This window comes from Rhincodon typus, chromosome 7 (genome assembly GCF_021869965.1).
Source record: "Rhincodon typus isolate 14 chromosome 7, sRhiTyp1.1, whole genome shotgun sequence".
In the NCBI taxonomy this organism is placed as follows: Eukaryota; Metazoa; Chordata; class Chondrichthyes; order Orectolobiformes; family Rhincodontidae; genus Rhincodon; species Rhincodon typus.
In genome coordinates, this window is record NC_063338.1 from 77,748,426 (window position 1) to 77,768,441 (window position 20,016).

General features: G+C 39.2%; 2 protein-coding genes across 6 annotated transcripts in view; one reads left to right on the plus strand and one right to left on the minus strand.

Annotated features, from left to right (window-relative positions):
* LOC109912424 (activin receptor type-2A) overlaps positions 1–20,016 on the plus strand; it is a 322,124-nt gene that overhangs the window by 241,732 nt on the left and 60,376 nt on the right. The window lies entirely within an intron of this gene.
* Positions 1–20,016, minus strand: part of orc4 (origin recognition complex, subunit 4) — a 131,854-nt gene that overhangs the window by 106,563 nt on the left and 5,275 nt on the right. For all 5 annotated transcript variants that reach the window (XM_048599569.1, XM_048599567.1, XM_048599570.1 and 2 more), the window contains exons 3-5: positions 17,684–17,759; positions 7,332–7,405; positions 1,284–1,374 (exon numbers count right to left, since the gene is read on the minus strand). In XM_048599569.1, coding sequence (XP_048455526.1) covers positions 1,284–1,374; positions 7,332–7,405; positions 17,684–17,740 — 222 coding nt within the window. In that variant the 5' untranslated portion in view covers positions 17,741–17,759. The remainder of the gene's footprint in view (positions 1–1,283; positions 1,375–7,331; positions 7,406–17,683; positions 17,760–20,016) is intronic.

Sequence of the window (20,016 nt, forward strand, 5' to 3'; positions counted from 1 at the left end):
AAAAGCTACTATGCAGGTAATGAGGAGGGCAAATGGAATTTTGCCACTTATTGCTGAAGGAATGGAGTAGAAAAGTAGGCAAAATTTACTAAAAAGGTAGAAGGCACTGCTGAAACCACATCAGAAGTACTGTGTACAGTTTTGCTCCCCTTCCTTGAGGAAGGATGTAATTGCATTGGAAGCACTTCAGAGAAGCTTCACTAGTTTAATTCCAGGGATGAAAGGCTTGGGTCATCAGGTTAGGCTGAATATCTTAGGCCTATACTCGCAAGTTTAGAAGAACGAGATCTGAGATAAACAAGATGCTATGAGAACTGAAAGTAGATGTAGAGCACTTGTGTCTCCTCGTGGGGCAATCTAGAAATGAGAGGTCATAGTTTTAGGCTAGACTGGCAGGTTTAAAACAGAGAGAAGGAAGAATCATTTCTCTCAAAAAGGGCTGTGAATCTGTGGAATTCACTACCCTAGAGTTCAGAGTATGCCAGGATGTAGAGAGATTTTTAATTAGTTCTGCGTTAAAGAGTATGGGAGGAGGTAGGAAAGAGACATTGAGGTGGAGAAGAGATCAGTAATGATCATATTACATAGTGCAGCAGGCTCAAGGAGCTGAATTACTGAATCCTGCTCCTACTTCTTAAGTAATAACAACCTAAAATTCTCCTAAGCGAAGCCCACTACTTTAGATCCTCTCCATCTGGATTTCAATGAAACAAATGTCAATTTCACCCTATACTCTGCCCATCTTGTGCTAAGATACTTATCCTCAAAATGATCTGCAGACTGTTATTCCAAAGCCTTCCTTGCTGTATCATATCCTGCACTCTATGTGAACATAAGCCCATTTGAAACTCTACCTCCTACATCCTATTATATAAGATTTCCAATTACTCCAACTTCCCTGTTGTCCCTGACTGGTGGCTCCCAAACATTAAAAAAGTTTTCATTGTAGTCCATAAATTCATAAGCATTATCACTGTCTGTTTCTGCTATTTCCTCCAGTCCTACCTAATTAGTTTTATTCAAGTTTCCAAAATCAGTACCACTCAAATATTTCCTCTTCACCCGGAGAAGAGAATATATTTTTTGTCCCATGGTTTTGCATTGGTCCATCTTGCAGTTGCAACTACATTTGAATGTCACTGAAGGCTGTACTGTTTCATTACTACAACCAGCCATAGTAACTACTAACGTATCATTGCGAGACCAAACCATCTGGAAACTTGACATTTCATTTTCCCTCGAGAGTTAGGCAAGAGACATAAAGTTACATAAACAATACAAACCATTGTCTTTCCTACTCCCCGGGGACCAACAATGAGGACAGAGTTACTCTCCCCCTGAACAGCTGTTTGTTTCAGAAGATCCATCAAATTTCTGGAAAATAACAAAGTAACACATCAGTTTTAAATGCTGTAAAAATATTCTGAAAAAGGTGATTGCACTTTCAGCATGAATTGTATAGTGGTCTCTTTCTTTATCAGAGGGGGTGTCATGCACAATTCTATCTTCATATATTCTGCTAAAAAAGGTTTAAGCAATCATTTGTGTACTTAAAAAAAAACATTAAATTAAAAAGGTAGAAATTTTCAAGACATGTTGCTATTTAAGACTTCAAAATGAATTCGGGAAATTTACTGAAACCTGTCATGTATTTCAACTGAGCCAAGACTTGGAATTTATATCTGAATGAACTGCTGAATTTATTGAAGAAGTCACTCGAAAGATAATTGGACGTGTACATGGATTGAAAATAAAAGAAAATTCTAAAAATACACACAGCAGGTCAAGCAGTATCTATAGACTGAGGAACGTTAATCCAAGTTTGGTGAACATTATCTATAGATGTTGGTTATATTAGATAACTGGGTAATATGAGTGAATAATTGGTTAGGGGTAGGAGTGGGGATAAAGAGAATGTTCCTTGATTGACAAAACCTGACAAATGAAATGCTGCAAACATCTGTTCTGGGAATAATGCAAACTTAGTAGCCCATTCAACCTCACAAACCTACTTGGCTAATCAATAAGACCATGGCTGATTTGTTTGTGCTTAAATTTATCCACTTCCAATAACTCCTGATTCCACAACCTAACAAGAATCCCTCCACCACTGTCTTAAAAACATTCATTCAATCACCTTACCACAACCATCTTGATATAAAGGGATGCAAAGCTGCACAATCCTCAGAGGAAAAGAAATTAACTTCAAATTTTAAACCATGTCCTCATGTTCTGGCCTGACCCACAAGAATAAACGTTCTTCCCATATCTACTTTGTCAAGTCTATTTAGGATTTTGTATACTTAAATCAAGTCACCCTCACTCTTTTAAACTCCAGTGAAAAACACATCATGCCTGTCCCATCTTTTCTCATAAGACAACGTGCTCATTCCTGGTATCAATCAAGTAAATTACCTCCAAAACATTTGCTTGTTTAAAGGAAGCGAGCAAAACTGCACATAGTATTTTGAAATGTGGTCTTACCAATGCCCTACAATGGTGTAGCACAATATCCCAAGTTTTATGTTCAGTTCCTCTGACATTTAATGTTACCATCTCATTAGCCTTCTTGATTATGTGCTGGACCTGCAATACTAACATTTTGAGACTCATGCAGCAGAACATCTAAATCCCTCCACACTTCTGAATTCATTAGTTGTCCTCAATTTAAAAAAAATACTTTTTTGGTGTTCTTCCTGCCAAAATGAACAACATGACATTTCTCACACTGTACTCCATCTGCCAGACATATGCTCACTCGTTCAACGGATCTATATCCATCTGTAATGTAGGTCTTCTTCACATCGTACTTTCATATCTATTTTGGTGTCACCTGTGACTTTAATTAACATGCCTTTACTCCCCCTATCTAAGTCTTTGATGAAAACTGCAAAATGTGGAATTCAGCACAGACACCTGCAGTACTCTTATCAAATCCCTTCTGTAAAGCCAAGCACAGAACTGACGAAGGACAGCCTGTAATCACAGTATATGTTAATCTTTAAAAGACATCTAATAAATTGATTAGACAATTTCTAAACATGACAAAGACAATGCTGACTCTTCCCAATTAGCCTGAGTTTTTCTACTACATAGGCAGCTACAATCTCTTCAATGATCAATTATAACACCTTCCCACAATAGATAAGTTAATTGGCTGTTTCCTGCTTTGTGCCTCCCCCACTTTCTTGAATATACAGGGATTATTTTTTGCTGCTTCTCAGTCCAGTGGAATCTTACCTGAATCTAGAAAATTTTGAAAAATGAACGCCAACACATATTACCTCATCAGGAAACCAAGAGCCGAGGATGAAATTCATCCCGACCTGGACTGGAGCCTGCATCTCCATCAATTTAATGAATACACTTCCCTCGAGATTGTAATTTTGCCAACTCATCTCTTCCTACCACTCCTGATTTACAGCTAACACAAAAAAATTTAGTATCTGCTTTGTCAAGACAGAAACAAAATATTTGTTCACTTCACCTGCCATTTCCTTACTATCTACTATACAATCCCCATTCCCTATCTCTTTACTTTTTTCCTTTTTCAGTACTTGTAGAAACTCCTGCTTCAGTTTGTGTATTATTAGCTTGTTTCTTCTCATACTCTATTTTCTTCCTCAAATAAGATTTTAGTCATTTTCTGTCATTGCTCAGAATATAAACAATCACCAGACCTGCCACTTACTTTTGTGCAATTATGTGCTTTTTCATATTTGATACCTTCCCAATTTCTTGTGTTAACCGCCAATGGTGGGCCTCCATTTAGAATTTTTCTTTATGGCAAGAATATATTGTTCCGTACATTCTGAAATATCCCCTTAAACGTCTGCAACTGTTGCTTGATCTATCCTCTATGGCTAGTATGCCAGTTCGCTTTAGGCAGGCAGCTTTCATGGCCGCAAAGTTGTCCTTATTTAACATTTGGAAAAAAGCCTCAGCCTCAGCCTAGCCTTCTCTCTTTCAAACTGAATTTAAATACAATCATATTCTGGTCACTGCTACTCAAGGGTGCCTTTACAGAGACCATGAATCAATCCTGCTACAATATAAAGCTTAATATAACCTGATCTCTGTATCCCCACCCAAACTTATTCTACATCTTGATCTCTAAATATCACAAAATCCATCCTTGATTAACAACACCACCCTTCCACATTTAGATAGCTTCCCATTATACTTGAATGGCATATCCCTTCAATATTCAGGATCCACTCACCAACAATCTGAAGCCATATCTCTATAATGGCTATCAAATCATATTTATGTACCTCAATATGGGCTATCAGTTTGTTTACTTGGTTATGGATTCAGATAGAGACTTGAATTTTGCCTATTTGTTACTGTGTGACATCTAGTCTTGATTGGTGCTGCCCTAGAATTCTTTTCCCCTCTCAGTCCATGTACGTCATTCTCCGGTCACGTCATTGCCCACATTAGTTTATTCCTTTTTTACTTTGTCCTTTTGATATACCATATTTTCCACATTTGGTCCCTTGCCCTTAACTATTTAATTTAAAAACCCTCTCTACTTCCCTTCGTATTTAGTTCACAAGAATACTGGCCCCAGCACAGGTGCAGACTGCGGAACACAATTTTTCTACATATGCATTAAGAAACGGTCACTTGTTAGCAGAGAAATTGAGTATTTTTGAAAAAGAGGAATGTTGCTGAAGCTTCATACCTTGCACTCAATCAGGTCAAAGACGAGAATACCAAACTTCAAAACATCACAATAATTTGCATTACAGTAGAAAGGGTGCTAATTGGCTGGCAAATTAATTCTGTATGACCAAGGCATTGTCACTGACAAAACAAGGGGGAAATTATATACTCCCCAAGTTTAAAACAACCTCAAAAAAGTTGGAAGGGTTGAACATATTTCTTTTGTTTGCAAGGAATTGATCTCAGTATAGGAAGGTAATGCTTTTCGCAAGCTTAAGCGAAGAGTTAGCGTTGTAGGTCAATGTCATCAAGCTGAAATGCTAAAATTTCCTATATACACATTCTGCCTGATCTGCAGAGATTTTAAAAATTATTTTGTTACAAACTCAATGGATTTTAAATTTGTTGTTGGTGTAGTTATTAGTGCACTCAAGATCACAATTCAACAATTGAATATCAAACAATGGAGATTTTGCTTTGCATCTTGCAAGTCTATGAACAAACACAAAAAGTTGCTGGAAAAGCTCAGCAGGTCTGGCAGCATCTGTGAAGAAACATCAGAGTTAATGTTTCAGGTCCGGTGACCCTTCCTCAGAATTGGACTCGAAACATTAACTCTGATGTTTCTTCAGAGATGCTGCCAGACCTGCTGAGCTTTTGCAGCAACTTCTGTTTTTGTTCCCGATTTACAGCATCTGCAGTTTTTTTGATTGTATACGATGAACATACTGCCAGATTAGATCAGCCATTTTCTTTTATGACAAATGGCCAATGTAATGGGCATCACACTAGCAATGAAATTCATACATAACTTGCTCAATTGTGGGGTTGTCAGAAAATATTTTTGGACTCATAGCTACACCCTGTTAATGGAAAATATCACTTCTGCAGCTGAATTGAACAGCATATTCCTACAGTTGTTCATAATAGATAATGGAAGTGTATGTCCACAAATCCCCGAACACAGCGGAACAGGTAGAGAAGATGGCAGTTAACAAGGGAAATGGGATACTTTCCTTTATTAGCTGAGACATAGCTTCCTGGTTAGATTCTTTCATTGGAACTGTAAAAAGTACTATTTTGGCCACAGATTGAAGCGTACATCTTATTCTATTACAATATAGACCCAGGTTCGATACCACCCTCAGGCGACTTTGTGTCAAGTTTGCACGTTCTCCCAGAGTTTGCGTGGGTTTCCTCCGGGTGCTCTGGTTTCCTCCCACAGTCCAAAGATGTGCAGGCTAGGTGGAGTGGCCATGCTAAAATTGCCCATATAGTGTTCAGGGATGTGTAGATTAGGTAGGGTATAGGGGGATGCTTCTGGGTGGGATGCTCTGAGGGTCAGTGTGGATTTGTTGGGCCAAAGGGCCTATTTCCACACTGGAGGGGTTCTATGATTCTATGATAATACAAGGGGGATACAGTTGCACTGAACAGATTACACAGGACATTTACAAGGATGCTTTAGGAGTGAAAAAAAAGTTAATTATCAGCATAGGGAGGTGGAAGGCAAATGTAATTGAAGTGTATAAATTTGTAAATGGCAGGGATAGAAAAGATGGAAGGATATATTTCGGTTAGCAGGGAAGTCAGTTCCTTAAATCTATGTCCCCGGGTTAAAAATGATCAGTCTTGGGGTTTGTGAAGAGTCAAGAAGAAATGTTTCATTTATCCTCCACTTTAATTTCTCCATCATCAATATACCATCTAAAAAAAATGCAATTGCCAGGCTTTCTTTCAAATCTCAAAACTCTTCAACTGAGGGGAAAAGGGCACAGAGTCATAGAACACCGTAACAGACTCTTTGGGCCAACAGTCCATGTCGAAAATAATCCCAAGCTAAGCTAGACCTACCGGCCTGCTCCTGGCCCATATCCATCCAAACCTTTCCTATTCACGTACTTATCCAAAGGTCTTTTAAACACTGGAATTGGGTATAATTACACCACTTCCAATGGAAGCTCATTCCACATGTGAACCACCTTCTGTAACGAAATTTGTCCCTTGTGTCTTTTTAAATCTCTCTTCTCACCTTACAAATGGGCCCGCTAATCTTGATATCCCCCATCCTAGGAGGAAGACAACTACCATTAACCCTATCTGTGCCCCTCATTATTTTATAAACTTCTGTAAGATCGTCTCTCAACCTCCTATGGTCCAGTTTAATAAAAAAGTCCCAGCCTTTCTTTATAACTCAAACCTTCCATCCTGGTAAATCTCTTCTGAACCCTCTCCAGCTTAATAACATCCTTCCTATAAGTACAAGACCAGAACTGGACATGGTATTCCAGAAGAGGCCCCACCAATATTCTGTACAATCTCAACATGATGTCCCAACTCCTATATTCAAAGGACTGAGCAAATGAAGGCAAATGTGCTAAACGGTATTTTAACCGCCCTGTCTATAATGTGACAACTTATATTGCCATTCCTTTATCATCATTTTGACAGAAAACTGGAACCACCTAGTAGTACTGCGGATGTACCTATGCCACATATACATACATAACTCAAGGTCATGACTCACTACCGCCTTCGTAAGGGCAATGAGGATGGGTAGTAAATATGACCAGTGTTGTCCATGTGCATGAACATATTTTTGGATTTTAAAAAACCATCAGTGAGACACCATGCAATGCTGATGATCCGGGGGTATCACTTACTTGTACTGAGCTTCCAATCCAAATGGTTTACCAGGAAGGTGATGGCAGAACCGTGCTCTCAATATCATGTGAGCCTGTTAACAGAATCAGAAATAAGATTATGCTGTTTATAATAAAACACTACATAAATTTAATCTCTTCTCAACTAAAACAAAAATTAGTTTTTGCTTTTAAGTAATTTCATTGCAAAGTGACACTAACATTCGTTTTAAAGTTCACGGCTCCTCATTCTTAGACTGACTTACCTAGATTTAATTCCTTCAGTTCCATCTGAGTCAATGGGCAGCCAGACTCTGTCCCTAGTTCATCACAATTTCTTTTACACTCTGGCTGACATGGTGACCTGTACTTGGAGGTCCTTAAACCAGTCTTCTGCCATACTTCCTCATTGGCGAAGTGGTCTTTCAATGTGACATCCAGAATCTTGCTGTTACCCATGTATTGAAAGATGCTTAAACTTACATGTCACCTTTCACATTGCCATGGCACTGTGGAACAATTACAGATATGCAGGGCCCAGCTTCAGGGATGCGGTGGTGGTATTGGATACCCAGACCATATGAAGCTTACTGATGCTGCTTTGCGGATTCCTGCATGGATATTAAATTCTACGTTTCTCTCCCCAAAGATTTGGTTTCCTTGGAGGGGAAGCAGTCAACATCCTTGATGTGCTCAATGTATTGAGAGGGTAACAGTGTGGAGCTGGAGGAACACAGCAGGTCAGGTACCATTAGAGAAGCAGGAAAGTTGACATTTCGGGTCAGGACCCTTCTTCAGAAATCCTCCATGGTAACGAGAGGGCTTTGTTTCTATCTAGACATCCTTTCTTAGTTTCCTTGACATGTCTTGTGAAGATCGGTCTTGGCCTAGTTACTCTTAAGACATTGTTTTATAAACTTATTCGTGGGATGTGGGCATTGCTGGTTGGGCAAATATTTATTGCCCATTCCTAGTGAGCTGCCTTCTTGAACTGCTGCAGTCCATTTGATGTAGATAGACTCATAATCCGGATGTTCTAGAATTTGACCCAGCAACAGTTAAGGAACAGCAATGTACTTCCAAGTTAAGATGCTGAGTGGCTTGAAGAGGAACTTACCAGTAGTGATGTTCGCATTTGCTCCTCTTGTCCTTCTAGATGGCCATGGGTTTGGAAGGTAGCATCTATGGAGACTTGGTGTACTTCTGCTGTGCATTTTGTAGGTGGGACATACTACTGCTACTGTGCGTTGGTTGTGGCGGGAGTGAATGTTTGTGCTTGTGATGCCTATCAAGTGGCCTACTTTGTCCTGGATGTCTGTTTTTCTAATCACTTATGGCATATGGTCATCACTGGTTGGGCCAACATTTATGCCCATTCCTAACTGCCCTTGAGGCAGTAGTGGCCAGCTGACTTCTAGAACCACTGAAATCCATTGTCCTAGATTGTGTCAAGCTTCTTGAGTATTGTTAGAGATGTAAGTATTCCATCACATTCTTAATGTGTGCCTTGTAGGTGACAGATAGGCTTTGGGGAGCCAGGAGAACTCCAAATCTCCGACAGACTCTTGTAGCAAGTGTTCATATAGTTAGTCCGGTTCAGTTTCTGGCCAATGGTAACCTCAAGAAAGTTGGCAGTTGAGGATTCAGTCATAATGTCACTGAATATCAAAGAGCGATGGTTAGATACTCTTGGAGATTCTTATTGCTTGGCATAAAGATCACTTGCCACTGGTCAGCCCAAAACATGGGTATTGTCCAAGTCTTGCTACATTTGGACATGGTTCACTACAGTAGCCGATAACCCATGGTGTTAAGCATATTATAATCATCAGCAAACAACCCTACTTCTGTTCTGAGGAAGGGTTGCTTGACACGAAACGTTAACTCTAGTTTCTCTCAGTGCTGACCGACCAACTGAGCTTTTCCAGCAACTTCTATTTTTGTAACCCTACTTCTGGCCTTATGATGGCAGGAAGATCATTGATAACACAGCTGAAAAATTCCTGCAGTGATATCCTGCAGCAGAGTTGATAGGGTGAATAGCCAAGATCTTTTTCCTTAGTGGGGGAAAGGGGTGGAGTCCTAAACCGTAGGGCATAGGTTTAAAGTGCAAGGGGCAAAGATTTAAAGAGAATCTGAGGGGGTTACTTTTTCAAACAGAGCATGTATAGAACGACCTGCCAGAGGAAGTGGTGGAGGCAGATACAATTGCAACATTTAAAACACATCTGGATGGGTAAATGAATAGGAAGGATTTAGAGGGATATGGGCCAAACGCTGGCAAATGAGTCTAGGTCAGATTAAGATGTCTGGTTAGCATGGAGGAATTGGACCGAAGGGTCTATTTCCAGGCTGTATAACCTTATGACTTTATAGTTATAACCATATGCCTTTGTGCCAGGTAGGATTCAAACCAGCAGAGTTTTTCGCGCTCTGCCTCCTGATTCCCATTGACTCCAGTTTTGCTAGAGCTCTTTGATGCCATATTCCATCAAATGCAACCTTGAAGTCATTCTCCACTCCTGTCTAAAATCCAGTTCTTTTGTCCACGTTTGATCCAAGGCTTCAAAAAGGTGGTCAGGAGCAGAGTGGCTTTGGCAGAATCCAAACTAAGTTTGAGTGAGCAGGTTACTGCTTAGCAAAAGCCACTTCACAGCACTGCTGATGACACCTATCACCAACAATCAGCTTCCATGAAACCAGTAACCAACCTGAAAATGCACATTCGCTCCCTCATTACTTGATGTTAACAAGAATTCTGGAAACAAAGATTCTGGCTGAAAACTACTGCTGATTTAAAACAAATGTGAGAAAATTGGAGGTCAGGATAGAAGAGCAGAAACAAAACTCTAAAGTACTGGGAATTTCTCAATTTCCTTCAGGTTCTGTTACCATTCAATAATTTCCTCAACTTTAATGCAACTCATCCGGTAATTTACAAATGCTTTATTGCAAATATCTAGGCATTTATTTACACTGGCTATGCCATTGCAGTAAAATACAGATGTTGGACAACCTAATTCACCACAAACCAAAAAAAAAGTATGAAGAAAACTTGCAGAGAGCAGGCCTAAAACGAAGGACAAGCAGAAAAGGAAGCAGCACAGAACTGCATGGCAACTGATGCAAGAGGTGAGCATGAGCAGATATAAGTTTTAACATGTGAACAAGACAACACTTAGGCCCAAGCATTTGCTCCAGAGCTGGGTAGTTTCCAGACAGTTTTTTTTAAAAACCTTTCACTGACACATGCAGGCTGTTTCACTCTTCTTTAAAGGATTTAAATAACTTCATAGCTTGATAGTTCTACAGTAAATATTTGTAACTTCTGCACTCTACAAGAACTTATTTCAGTGAAAATGGGGTTCAAATGACCATTCCAAATTTAGATTTCACTCCGCTACGAGTCAAGCCCCATCCCCTTTTCTCTCCTGGGGAGAGAAAGAATTTTGAAAATGGGGGCTGGACTATCAGTATCTGCCTGCCATTTGGGATTCTTTACAGGTTTTCCGTGACTGCAGGAAAATCCAGGCCTCAGTCACTCATTATAGACACCAAAGCAAACCCACTTGCATAATTATGAATTGTAGCTTTCAAAATTAGTTCAAAGCTAAATTACATTTTAAAATAGTAATAAGGCAGAAACATTAATGTACTTTGTTTTAAACTACCTAGCAAAACATTTTCTTTTAACATTGAAATATACAAATCAGTAATTGGTGCAAGGTCTGGAAGAATGGCCTTTCAGTTTTTTTTAAAAAAAAAGTTTTTATTACTCAGTTAGAATATTTATAGGTTTCTCTTTGAAGGTAGACAGCTGGAATACAAATGTATTGGTGCAACAAAACAAAGCTAGATTAGACCTCATCTGAAATATCGTGTGCAGTTCTGGTCTCCACATTTCAGATGAGATTTACCAACTTCAGAAAGAGTAAGTAAAGATTTGCCAGCAGGTTACCAGGGCTCTAAGGATTAAATTGTGAGGACAGATTACATAAACTTGTATTCATTTGGAATATACAAAGTTAAGGTGTTATTTGATTAAAGTTTATAGGATTTTGAAAGGAATCGATAGGGTATATGGAGAGAAAGTTTACCACTGTCTACAACAATAGGATATAAACTTAAAAACGAAAGACAGGTTACTCAGGACTGTCAGGAAACAAAACAGAAATTGCTGCAAAAGCTCAGCAGGTCTGGCAGCATCTGTGCAGAGAAATCAGAGTTAACATTTCGGGTCCAGTGACCCTTCCTCAGAACTCCTGCCCCACACCTACCATATTTTGTGTGAATTCTCCCCGACACAAAGGAATAGGTAAGAGCTGAGCTACAGCTAATGATCAATGTGGAACCACAACTGACGGATAGAGTTAGGATAGGAGTCAGCCATTATCCTACTGAGGAGAAGAACAGGCTCAAGGAGCTGAATGGCCTACTCCTGTCCCCACATTCCCAATGGCTTGAAGGTTAACCCAGGAATTATTTCAGGCATTTCACAGTGAGCTTCCAGCTTCTGCCACTTTAACACACCACCTTGTTCCCTAGCCAACACCTATCTCAGGCTTGCTGCAATGCTCTAGTGAAGCTCAGCGCAAACTGGAAGACAACTTCCCCATTTTCTGCTTGGGAACGCTACAGACGTCTGGACCTCATACCAAGTTCAACAATTTTAGGGCTTGAGGCACCTTCTCCAATGGCCTTATCCCAACCCTCAGAAACCAGGCCCTGTTATCACTACATATTGTTAACCACTTACAGACACCATTAGTAGCTATTCACTCTCCTAGCCAGATCATTATCCACTCTTGTCTGTCCAATTGTTCTTCTCTCTTTGGGCTCTATCCCAGACTATCGTTTACTCCTTACCCCCTCTCCAGCATTGAAAAACATTTTCCTAGCTACCATCGGTTCTAAGGGTCGTTGGACCAGAAACGTTAATTCTGATTTCTGTCCACAGATGCTGCCAGACCTGCTGAGCTTTTCAAGCAATTTCTGTTTTTATTTCTGATGTTGAGCATCCACAATTTCTTTGTTTCTCTCCCCAAGGCCTGCCCGCCACTCACCCACCCACCCACAGTGGTACCAACCAGTACTGACATGCTAAGACAAAAAAAACATAAAACATCGTTAGGGTAGAAGAGTGTGTGTTTCATCAGAATTACAATATCATCTAACTTGGTAAAGATATTTGCTGGTAATAATGACATTGTCCACTAATGCCAAATCTCTTCTCAATGGGTAGACATTCACCAAATAACAAGATCAGGGTTATTCCAGAGACAAATTCCAGTAACTAATGCAATAAATGGTTCACCACAATGACGATACCACACATTGGCAAGGAAAAACTCTTCTGAGAAAAGAAAGCACCAGTTTCCAAACATCTTCAGAACACAGTGTTGCAGTTGCATATTTTGGCTGAGTATTGAGCCATTTCAAACGACAGTTTCCCAAAAGCAGATTAAAAAAATTCTGAATAGGTAATAGGATACATTGAGAGGAAGAACTCTTCGACATAAGAGTTATACAGCTTAGAAACAGACCCTTCAATCCAACTCATCCACACCGACCCGACATCCCAATCTGACCTAGTCCCATTTGCCAGCATTCAGCCTATATCCCTTTAAACCCTTCCTTTTCACATACCCATCCAGTTGCCTCTTAAATGCTGTAATTATACCTGCCTCCACCACTTCCTCTGGCAATTCGTTCCAAATGCACATTACCCTCTCCATGCCTTTTTATATCTTTCCCCTCTCACCTTAAACCTATGCCCTCTAATTTTAGGCTCCCCTACCTTAGAAAAAAAAGACCTTGGCTATTCATCCCATCTTTGTCCCACATCTGAAAGGTCACCCCTCAGCTGCCGATGCTCCAGGGCAAAAAAAAACAACTCTTCAGGCCATAGGCAATTTAGCAGAGTGGTGTGAAGGTGGCAAATGCAATTTACTGCCAAACATTATGAACTGATGTATATTTTGAACAAACAATAGTACAAATAAATACACTTCAATGGCAAAGGAAAAAGATCTTCAGGAATCCAAATTCATAACCTTGATATCTTCGAAAAATTGAGGCATATTGAAAAGTAAATACTGAAATACTGACAGGTAAATATTTTTAAGGAAGCACTGATTCAGGATACTGACAATAAGAGTACACATGGGGTGGGGAAGGAATCTTCATATCGGATGATTGTGGTATAGGCATATTTCAGCCACAAGAGAAACTAGTTGAGGAAGATAAGAAGGCAAAAGGAAGGTAAAAGAAAATAGCTAACAGCTCCAGTTGAATAAATATCAGTTTTCAAGGGTTGGGCCACAGACCATTGCTATTAACAAAACCAAGCAAAAATCTGAACAATTATGTCCCAATTGTGCCAACCATTTAGTACAGAAATATATCATTTTTGTGCTGCTATGCTCATAAAGCTTTGATATTCCATTGTTTATGATCCCAGCTTATGGCATTATTGGGCAAGTTAGATCCTGGAATGAAATCTGGTCTGGTAGATTTTTAAATTGTTTAACACCTCCCATAGCGGTCATTCACTGAAACAGTTAGACGAGGCTACAGAGGTTAAAGAAAACAAGTAAAAACAAAAAAAAAAATTATCAAGATATAGAACACAGTTGCAGAAAGTGATTTCTGACCCTCGTCAGGTCTCCTTAGAATTAAATCAAGAGATTAAAAAATTTTTGATTAATATAAAAATCAATCCTAGATTATCCTGAGCCAAATACAAGCTAATGGCCTTCAATGTAAACCAGCACAGTACATACAAACAAAACCAACAATCTTCAATTGAAACTCCAGGTGTTCCCTAACACACAATGTTCTGGAAAGAATGTCTGATCTAGTTACTTGCTTTTCTACAAACTTCATGAAAAGTAGCTGCTCTTGTATGCTACTATTTTAAAAAAAAATCAAAACTTTCTGGGATGGCAACTTGTAACTCGTACAGTGCCACAGGGATCAGTGCAGGAGTCACAATTTACAATATATATTAATTACTTGGATGTCAGAAGTGAGTATACTATTGTCAAGTTTGTGGATGGAAAAATAAGTCATAAATTAATAGTGAGAATGAGGCAAGGAGTCTAAAAAGGGAGCAAGTGGCAATTATTTGGTATAGAATATAATGTGTGAAAATGTGAGGTTATACATTTTGGCAAGAAGAGGATCTGAATATTATTCAAATACAGAGAGGTACAGTACAGAGGGATTTGGGGGGGTCCTTGTGCACAAAATAAAAAACTAACACCCAATTTCACCAAGTAGAAGGGAGAGCAATTGGAGTAAGGGGACACCTAGTTACAACGGAGGTGATAAGGCATTTCCTCGGAGGGTAGGGAATCTGTTGCATTCTTTACCATAAAAGAGCTTTAAGTCTGGGTCAAGTGTATTCAAGACTGAATTCAAGCATTCTGTCACTTTTCCTTTCAAAGAAAATAATAAAGCCTTTTTTTCTGTATGACAATTTCCATGGTTTTTGTGGCCAGTCAACCAAAAGGTATAACAAGTGGTGGTGCAATGTTTACTTTTTGTAGCTGCTTACAAAATGTGGCTTACATATTTGCAGCAAACTCAGGTATTAAAATAATATTGATATCGTGACAGTGAATGCCACATTTAACATGCCACTTTATACACCTCATGCAGCTATCAAATTTGCAGAGTGATCAGCAGTCTGTCAACATGAACTGATAGTTGGGAACACGTTTTTCACATTTCTAATGTATCTGCTGGTGACTTGAGAACTATTACTTCCATGTACTAATCACAGCACAGCCTGAGCAAGGTAAACTCTGTTCCTGTTGGTACCGGAATTAATTAGAATCAGAGAATTTTGAGTCTGTGCTGCCTTTTCAAAGGACTGTCCAAATTCACCCCATGCCTCAGCCTTTCTGCAAGCTAGTGTTCAAGTACATGCCCAAATCACCTTTTTTAAAAACATTCCAAATGAATCAGATTTTAGTCCCCTTTGGGTCATACATTCCAGATCTTAGCTACAAACTGAAGAACTTTCATTCTTGATTCCTCTTCAAGTGAAGTTCTTTTATCAATTATTTTAAATCTGTGATATCTGATTACAATCACTCAGGCAATTCTGCATCCATGTTATGACTGTGCCTTTTATTCCACAAACTATAGCTTTTCTCACATGTCTGTTAAGGCACTGTATGGAAAACTTCTGGAAGTCCACTTACACCAAAATCAACAGCATTACCATCATTGACTATTTCTGTCAGCTCTTCGGAAAGCTTCAGCAAGTGAGTTTGCCCTTCAGGTATGCAATTTAATGGGTGAGATTAAGGAAGTCATAGCAAGCCTGAGTCACTCAGCCTATGTGAGTTAATTGAGTGGCCTTTGAGGCTGGGTCAGAATGGAGGCAGTTGGGTGGGCAAACAGGGCTGTTCAGCTGAATTTTGGGGGTGGGGGAAGGGGCAGCAGGGTTCTGCTAGTACTGGGGCAGACAGGAGCTTGAGTGCAGTGTTGGAGACAAAATAGCATGATTTTCAGCATAGAAGTAAGTTTTAATCACGTTTGTTCCAAAAAAGATAAAAAGGTATTCACCATGCTGCTTTGACAGGTTGTTTCAGCAATTTGGAGGCAGGATGTGGGAACAGGGTCCAATTTTTAGTCAGGGTAGAGGGGAGCTCTTGGAACTATTGGCCACTCTGGCATCATTTTAAACAATGTGATTTGGATTTTTGATGAACAGCTCTTAAACTTGAGTGAATGCATTACATGGTTCGTCTTCTACTTTTGACAATGTAAATATTAGCAAGCTTAAAAGATCATGCATTGAATATACATGACTTGTCTATAATCATACTATATTTACCTTCTTTACATACAAATCTTGAAGTCAGCAAATATTCATATTCCTTTTGGAATGTAACTTCAAATCTGCTCTGTTGTAATTGCAGTCAGTCTATCTTATGGACAAGTCAGATCACAGACCGAAATTTGGCTTGATAGATCATACTTCATTCTGTTTCTCATTGAAACACAAGCATTCTACGTCACAGACTTGGTGTAAAAAATGTTTATCAAGCGAGAGAAATGAAGATAAAGTAGAACAGACCAAACTATTTACACACAATACATTTTTAAAGATATTGAAACACACAATAGAAATACAATTCCATTGATCCAAAACATTCCTTTATAGACTCCAAAAACACCCTTAATACAGTACTCTACTTTTCTTGGAGTATTTCCTGGAGAATTCAGGTTCAAAACATTCTCAGCTTCAAATAAATTCTTTAGGGTTTTATCCAAAATGCTTTCCACCCATTACATAAACGACTATTCTCTACTCACACAGCAGAACAGTAACTACCAAAACTCTCTCTACAACACCAACTCACGATGCCAATCATACCAACACAAAACAACATTGAATTAATGAAATGTTATTGCCCTTGATCATTGACTGGCTCTCTCCACAGACACTGCATGACTGAATTTTTCCAGCACTTTTTGTTCTTACTTCTGCACTGATGATTTTTTCCATCTTGTCATTTAGGGCTTAGCATCAGCTGTCAAACACTTTTTGGCAACAGGAACAAAGTGCTGATCATCCATTGCTCAAGCTCATTAGAATATACATCCCACATGAACATATTGTGCTGCAGAAACAACCAGCCTTGGATTTCAACCATTTCCCTGGGCACTGCAGTATCAGGACAGGGTCACGACACTAATGAAATCATTACCTGATTAGTTCCCTTCAAAAATCAAGATCAAAGAATACATTGGAAAAAAGTAAGGTTCTTCCCCCTACACCTCCCCCCTCCAAAAAAAAACTGATCAAATAGAAGCTGGACTCATTTAACACTCACCAAGTTGAAGATCAAGGACACAAGGTCAACTCCAAGATTTTCTATCATTTCAGTTCAAATTCTGAAAATGTTGCATTATTGGAAATGCAGATATTAAACCATGCCCCTGTTTGCCATCTAAGAAAAACTCAAAAGATCCCACAGAACTATTTGACTGAAAGCCACTTTAAGCTCCAAGAGTCTTGGTCAACATTTATCCTTCAACCGACACCACCCATATTCTCTCTGAAAGCTGGCCACCACATTTGCCTAGAAACCAAGAGCATGAAAGATGTAATCTAAACAGAAATTCTTTTTTCAAACATTCTCCTGCAGTGCAATTCATCATTATATCACCATAATAGGTTTCCAAAGTACTTCTTTACAGGATTTCGGGGGAATAACTTTTAACAACTTATAAAACAAGGACACTAGAAAAGCTAACTGTAATGTTAAAGAAAGGCATAAATACAAAGGCGATCATTTGGCTGGAAAAATTCAGTATCAAATTAGTGATCATTTAATTTAAACGTAAATACAAACCTTGGCAATGCATTCACCCAGAGAGAGACTATTGCTCTTACATTTTCTTTTACTCATGATGCAGTTTGTTCACAACCTGTAATGAAAAAAATTTAAAAGATTAAACACGTTCTACTCTTTTCCAAATGTCACAATATAGAGTAAAGAAATTTAAACTAGGATTATGATTAACTTTTAATTAAGATTTATTTTACAAAAATGAATTTGTGTCAACAATTTGAGTTAACCACTTCAAAACAAAATTAAAATTAAAATTTCCAGTTATTAAAAAAAAATTACAGGTTTGAAAATATCTGTAATGTTACTTTCAGCCAGAAATACACAAGATATAGTGTGTCACATTGTGTTTGTTTAGTTAAGAAAACTTGCTTCCTGGCAGCTATTTTTCATATGGTGTGATAGGGCAATCTGGCTGCCAGATAGCATCTACATTATCAAGACACAGTGAGACTCAATTGTACACAAAAGTGCCATGATATTCAATGTACATCTGCCTTCATATTGCTTAGTCAATTTTTAAAAAGTACAAGATCAGAGAGAGAAAATGGACTATTGTTAAAATTCCCATAGAGACCGATACCTTTTCAGCAGAATCGAAATCCGAGTGACCAACTGCACCAAGAGATTTCATACCTTATTATGTAAAGTCCAGTACAGGGATGAAGACATTACAAATTCTAAAGCTATATTTAAAACAAAGTGAACACAAAAGCTTTGGAGGGGTGGTGGGGAGGCCATCACATGACTTTGTCAACATCAGGTCCAGACAAACCTGAAAACACCCAATTCAATACAGATGATAAAAACAACTCAAAATTCACATATCCTTTTGGACCATCAACAAACTGGTTTATAACACATCAAAAACTGGTCTGTTTAACCACAGACAGACAGATATGTTTAAACTCTATGGGTTTCCAGAGAATATGAAATGGATCTCAAAGACATATTATTGTATTGTGTTGGCTCCTCACCCCAAACACCTTGGCTGCATCAAACACTGTGGTAAGCCATAACGTACAATGTGTATTGGCCTAAAAGCAAGACCTTGTTTGAAAACGACAATGGATTTATAACAAATCACATGGGTAAGGTAGCCATGTTTGCTGCCAGTTTTTAAAAAAACTACATCTAAAAAGCCATCAAACCAGCAACAAAAACAACAATGCAGGCAAGATACAGCTATACTTTTAAAGTAAGAAACTCTTTCCCCTCCACTTGTTTCAAACTGCAGGTTCACCTAAGAGGTGACCTCCTGGCAATTTAACTACAAGGAATCTTAGATTACTGAAAATTCTCTGCTGTTTCAAGACTCCAATCATCCAAGTGATTTCACATCTCAGACTGAAATAATACCAGATTGTATTTTTTTTTCTTCATCTGTATCTAATATTTATTGGTAAAAGATGTTGCACTTCAGACTTGAGGCAATTGTAGTCCCACCCAACCTAGTAGCGACCAGACATCGTGGCCCAACCAGACCCTCTGGAGGGCCCAAGGCAGGGACTAGTGTCAAGGACCCCACCAGATGCACCCACATACTTTCTGGAATGGCAGGCTATCCAAACCAACTCCCAGACTCAGCCAGGAGCAGCCACTTACCTAGGTGTGCAAAACATGCTGGCTGACAGGCGAGAAAGTGAAACAATGCTGTTTCAAGTTTCCCATCCCCAGCAAACGCCTGGCAAACGTCCAAGCCATTGAAAACAAAGCTGGATGAACTGAATGCTGGGCTCACCTAACCAAGGAAACTGAGAGACTGCTGTGTGCTTTGTTTTAGAGACACGGCTCACTCCTGCATCCACATGACTGTGCCTTAAAACCTGGAGGTTTCTCAATTCACCAATAGACTACTTGTTGTCTTTGGGCAATGCAAAGGGTGGAGGGATCTGCCTCCTGATCAATGTCTCTTTGTGCTCAGACATTAAGCCTTTGGTGAGTTACTGCTACACGGACCTTGAACATCTTAGAGTGAATGGCCATCCCTACTACCTGTGTGGGAGTTTACTTCTATTATCCTGTCAGCAGTTTACATCCCACCCTATGGTGGAAAAGAAGAGTGCATTTGATGAAATATACACCACTACAAATAGCCTTGAGACAGAATACTCTCAGGCCTTGTTCATTGTAGCTGGTGACTTGAACCAGGCCAACTTCAAAAGTGGTAGTAGGAACTACCGATGCTGGAGTCCAAGATAACAAGGTGTGGAGCTGGATGAACACAGCAGGCCAGACAGCATCAGAGGAGCAGGAAAGCTGATGTTTTGGGTCTGGACGAAGGGTCCAGACCCAAAACATCAGCTTTCCTGCTCCCCTGATGCTGCCTGACCTGC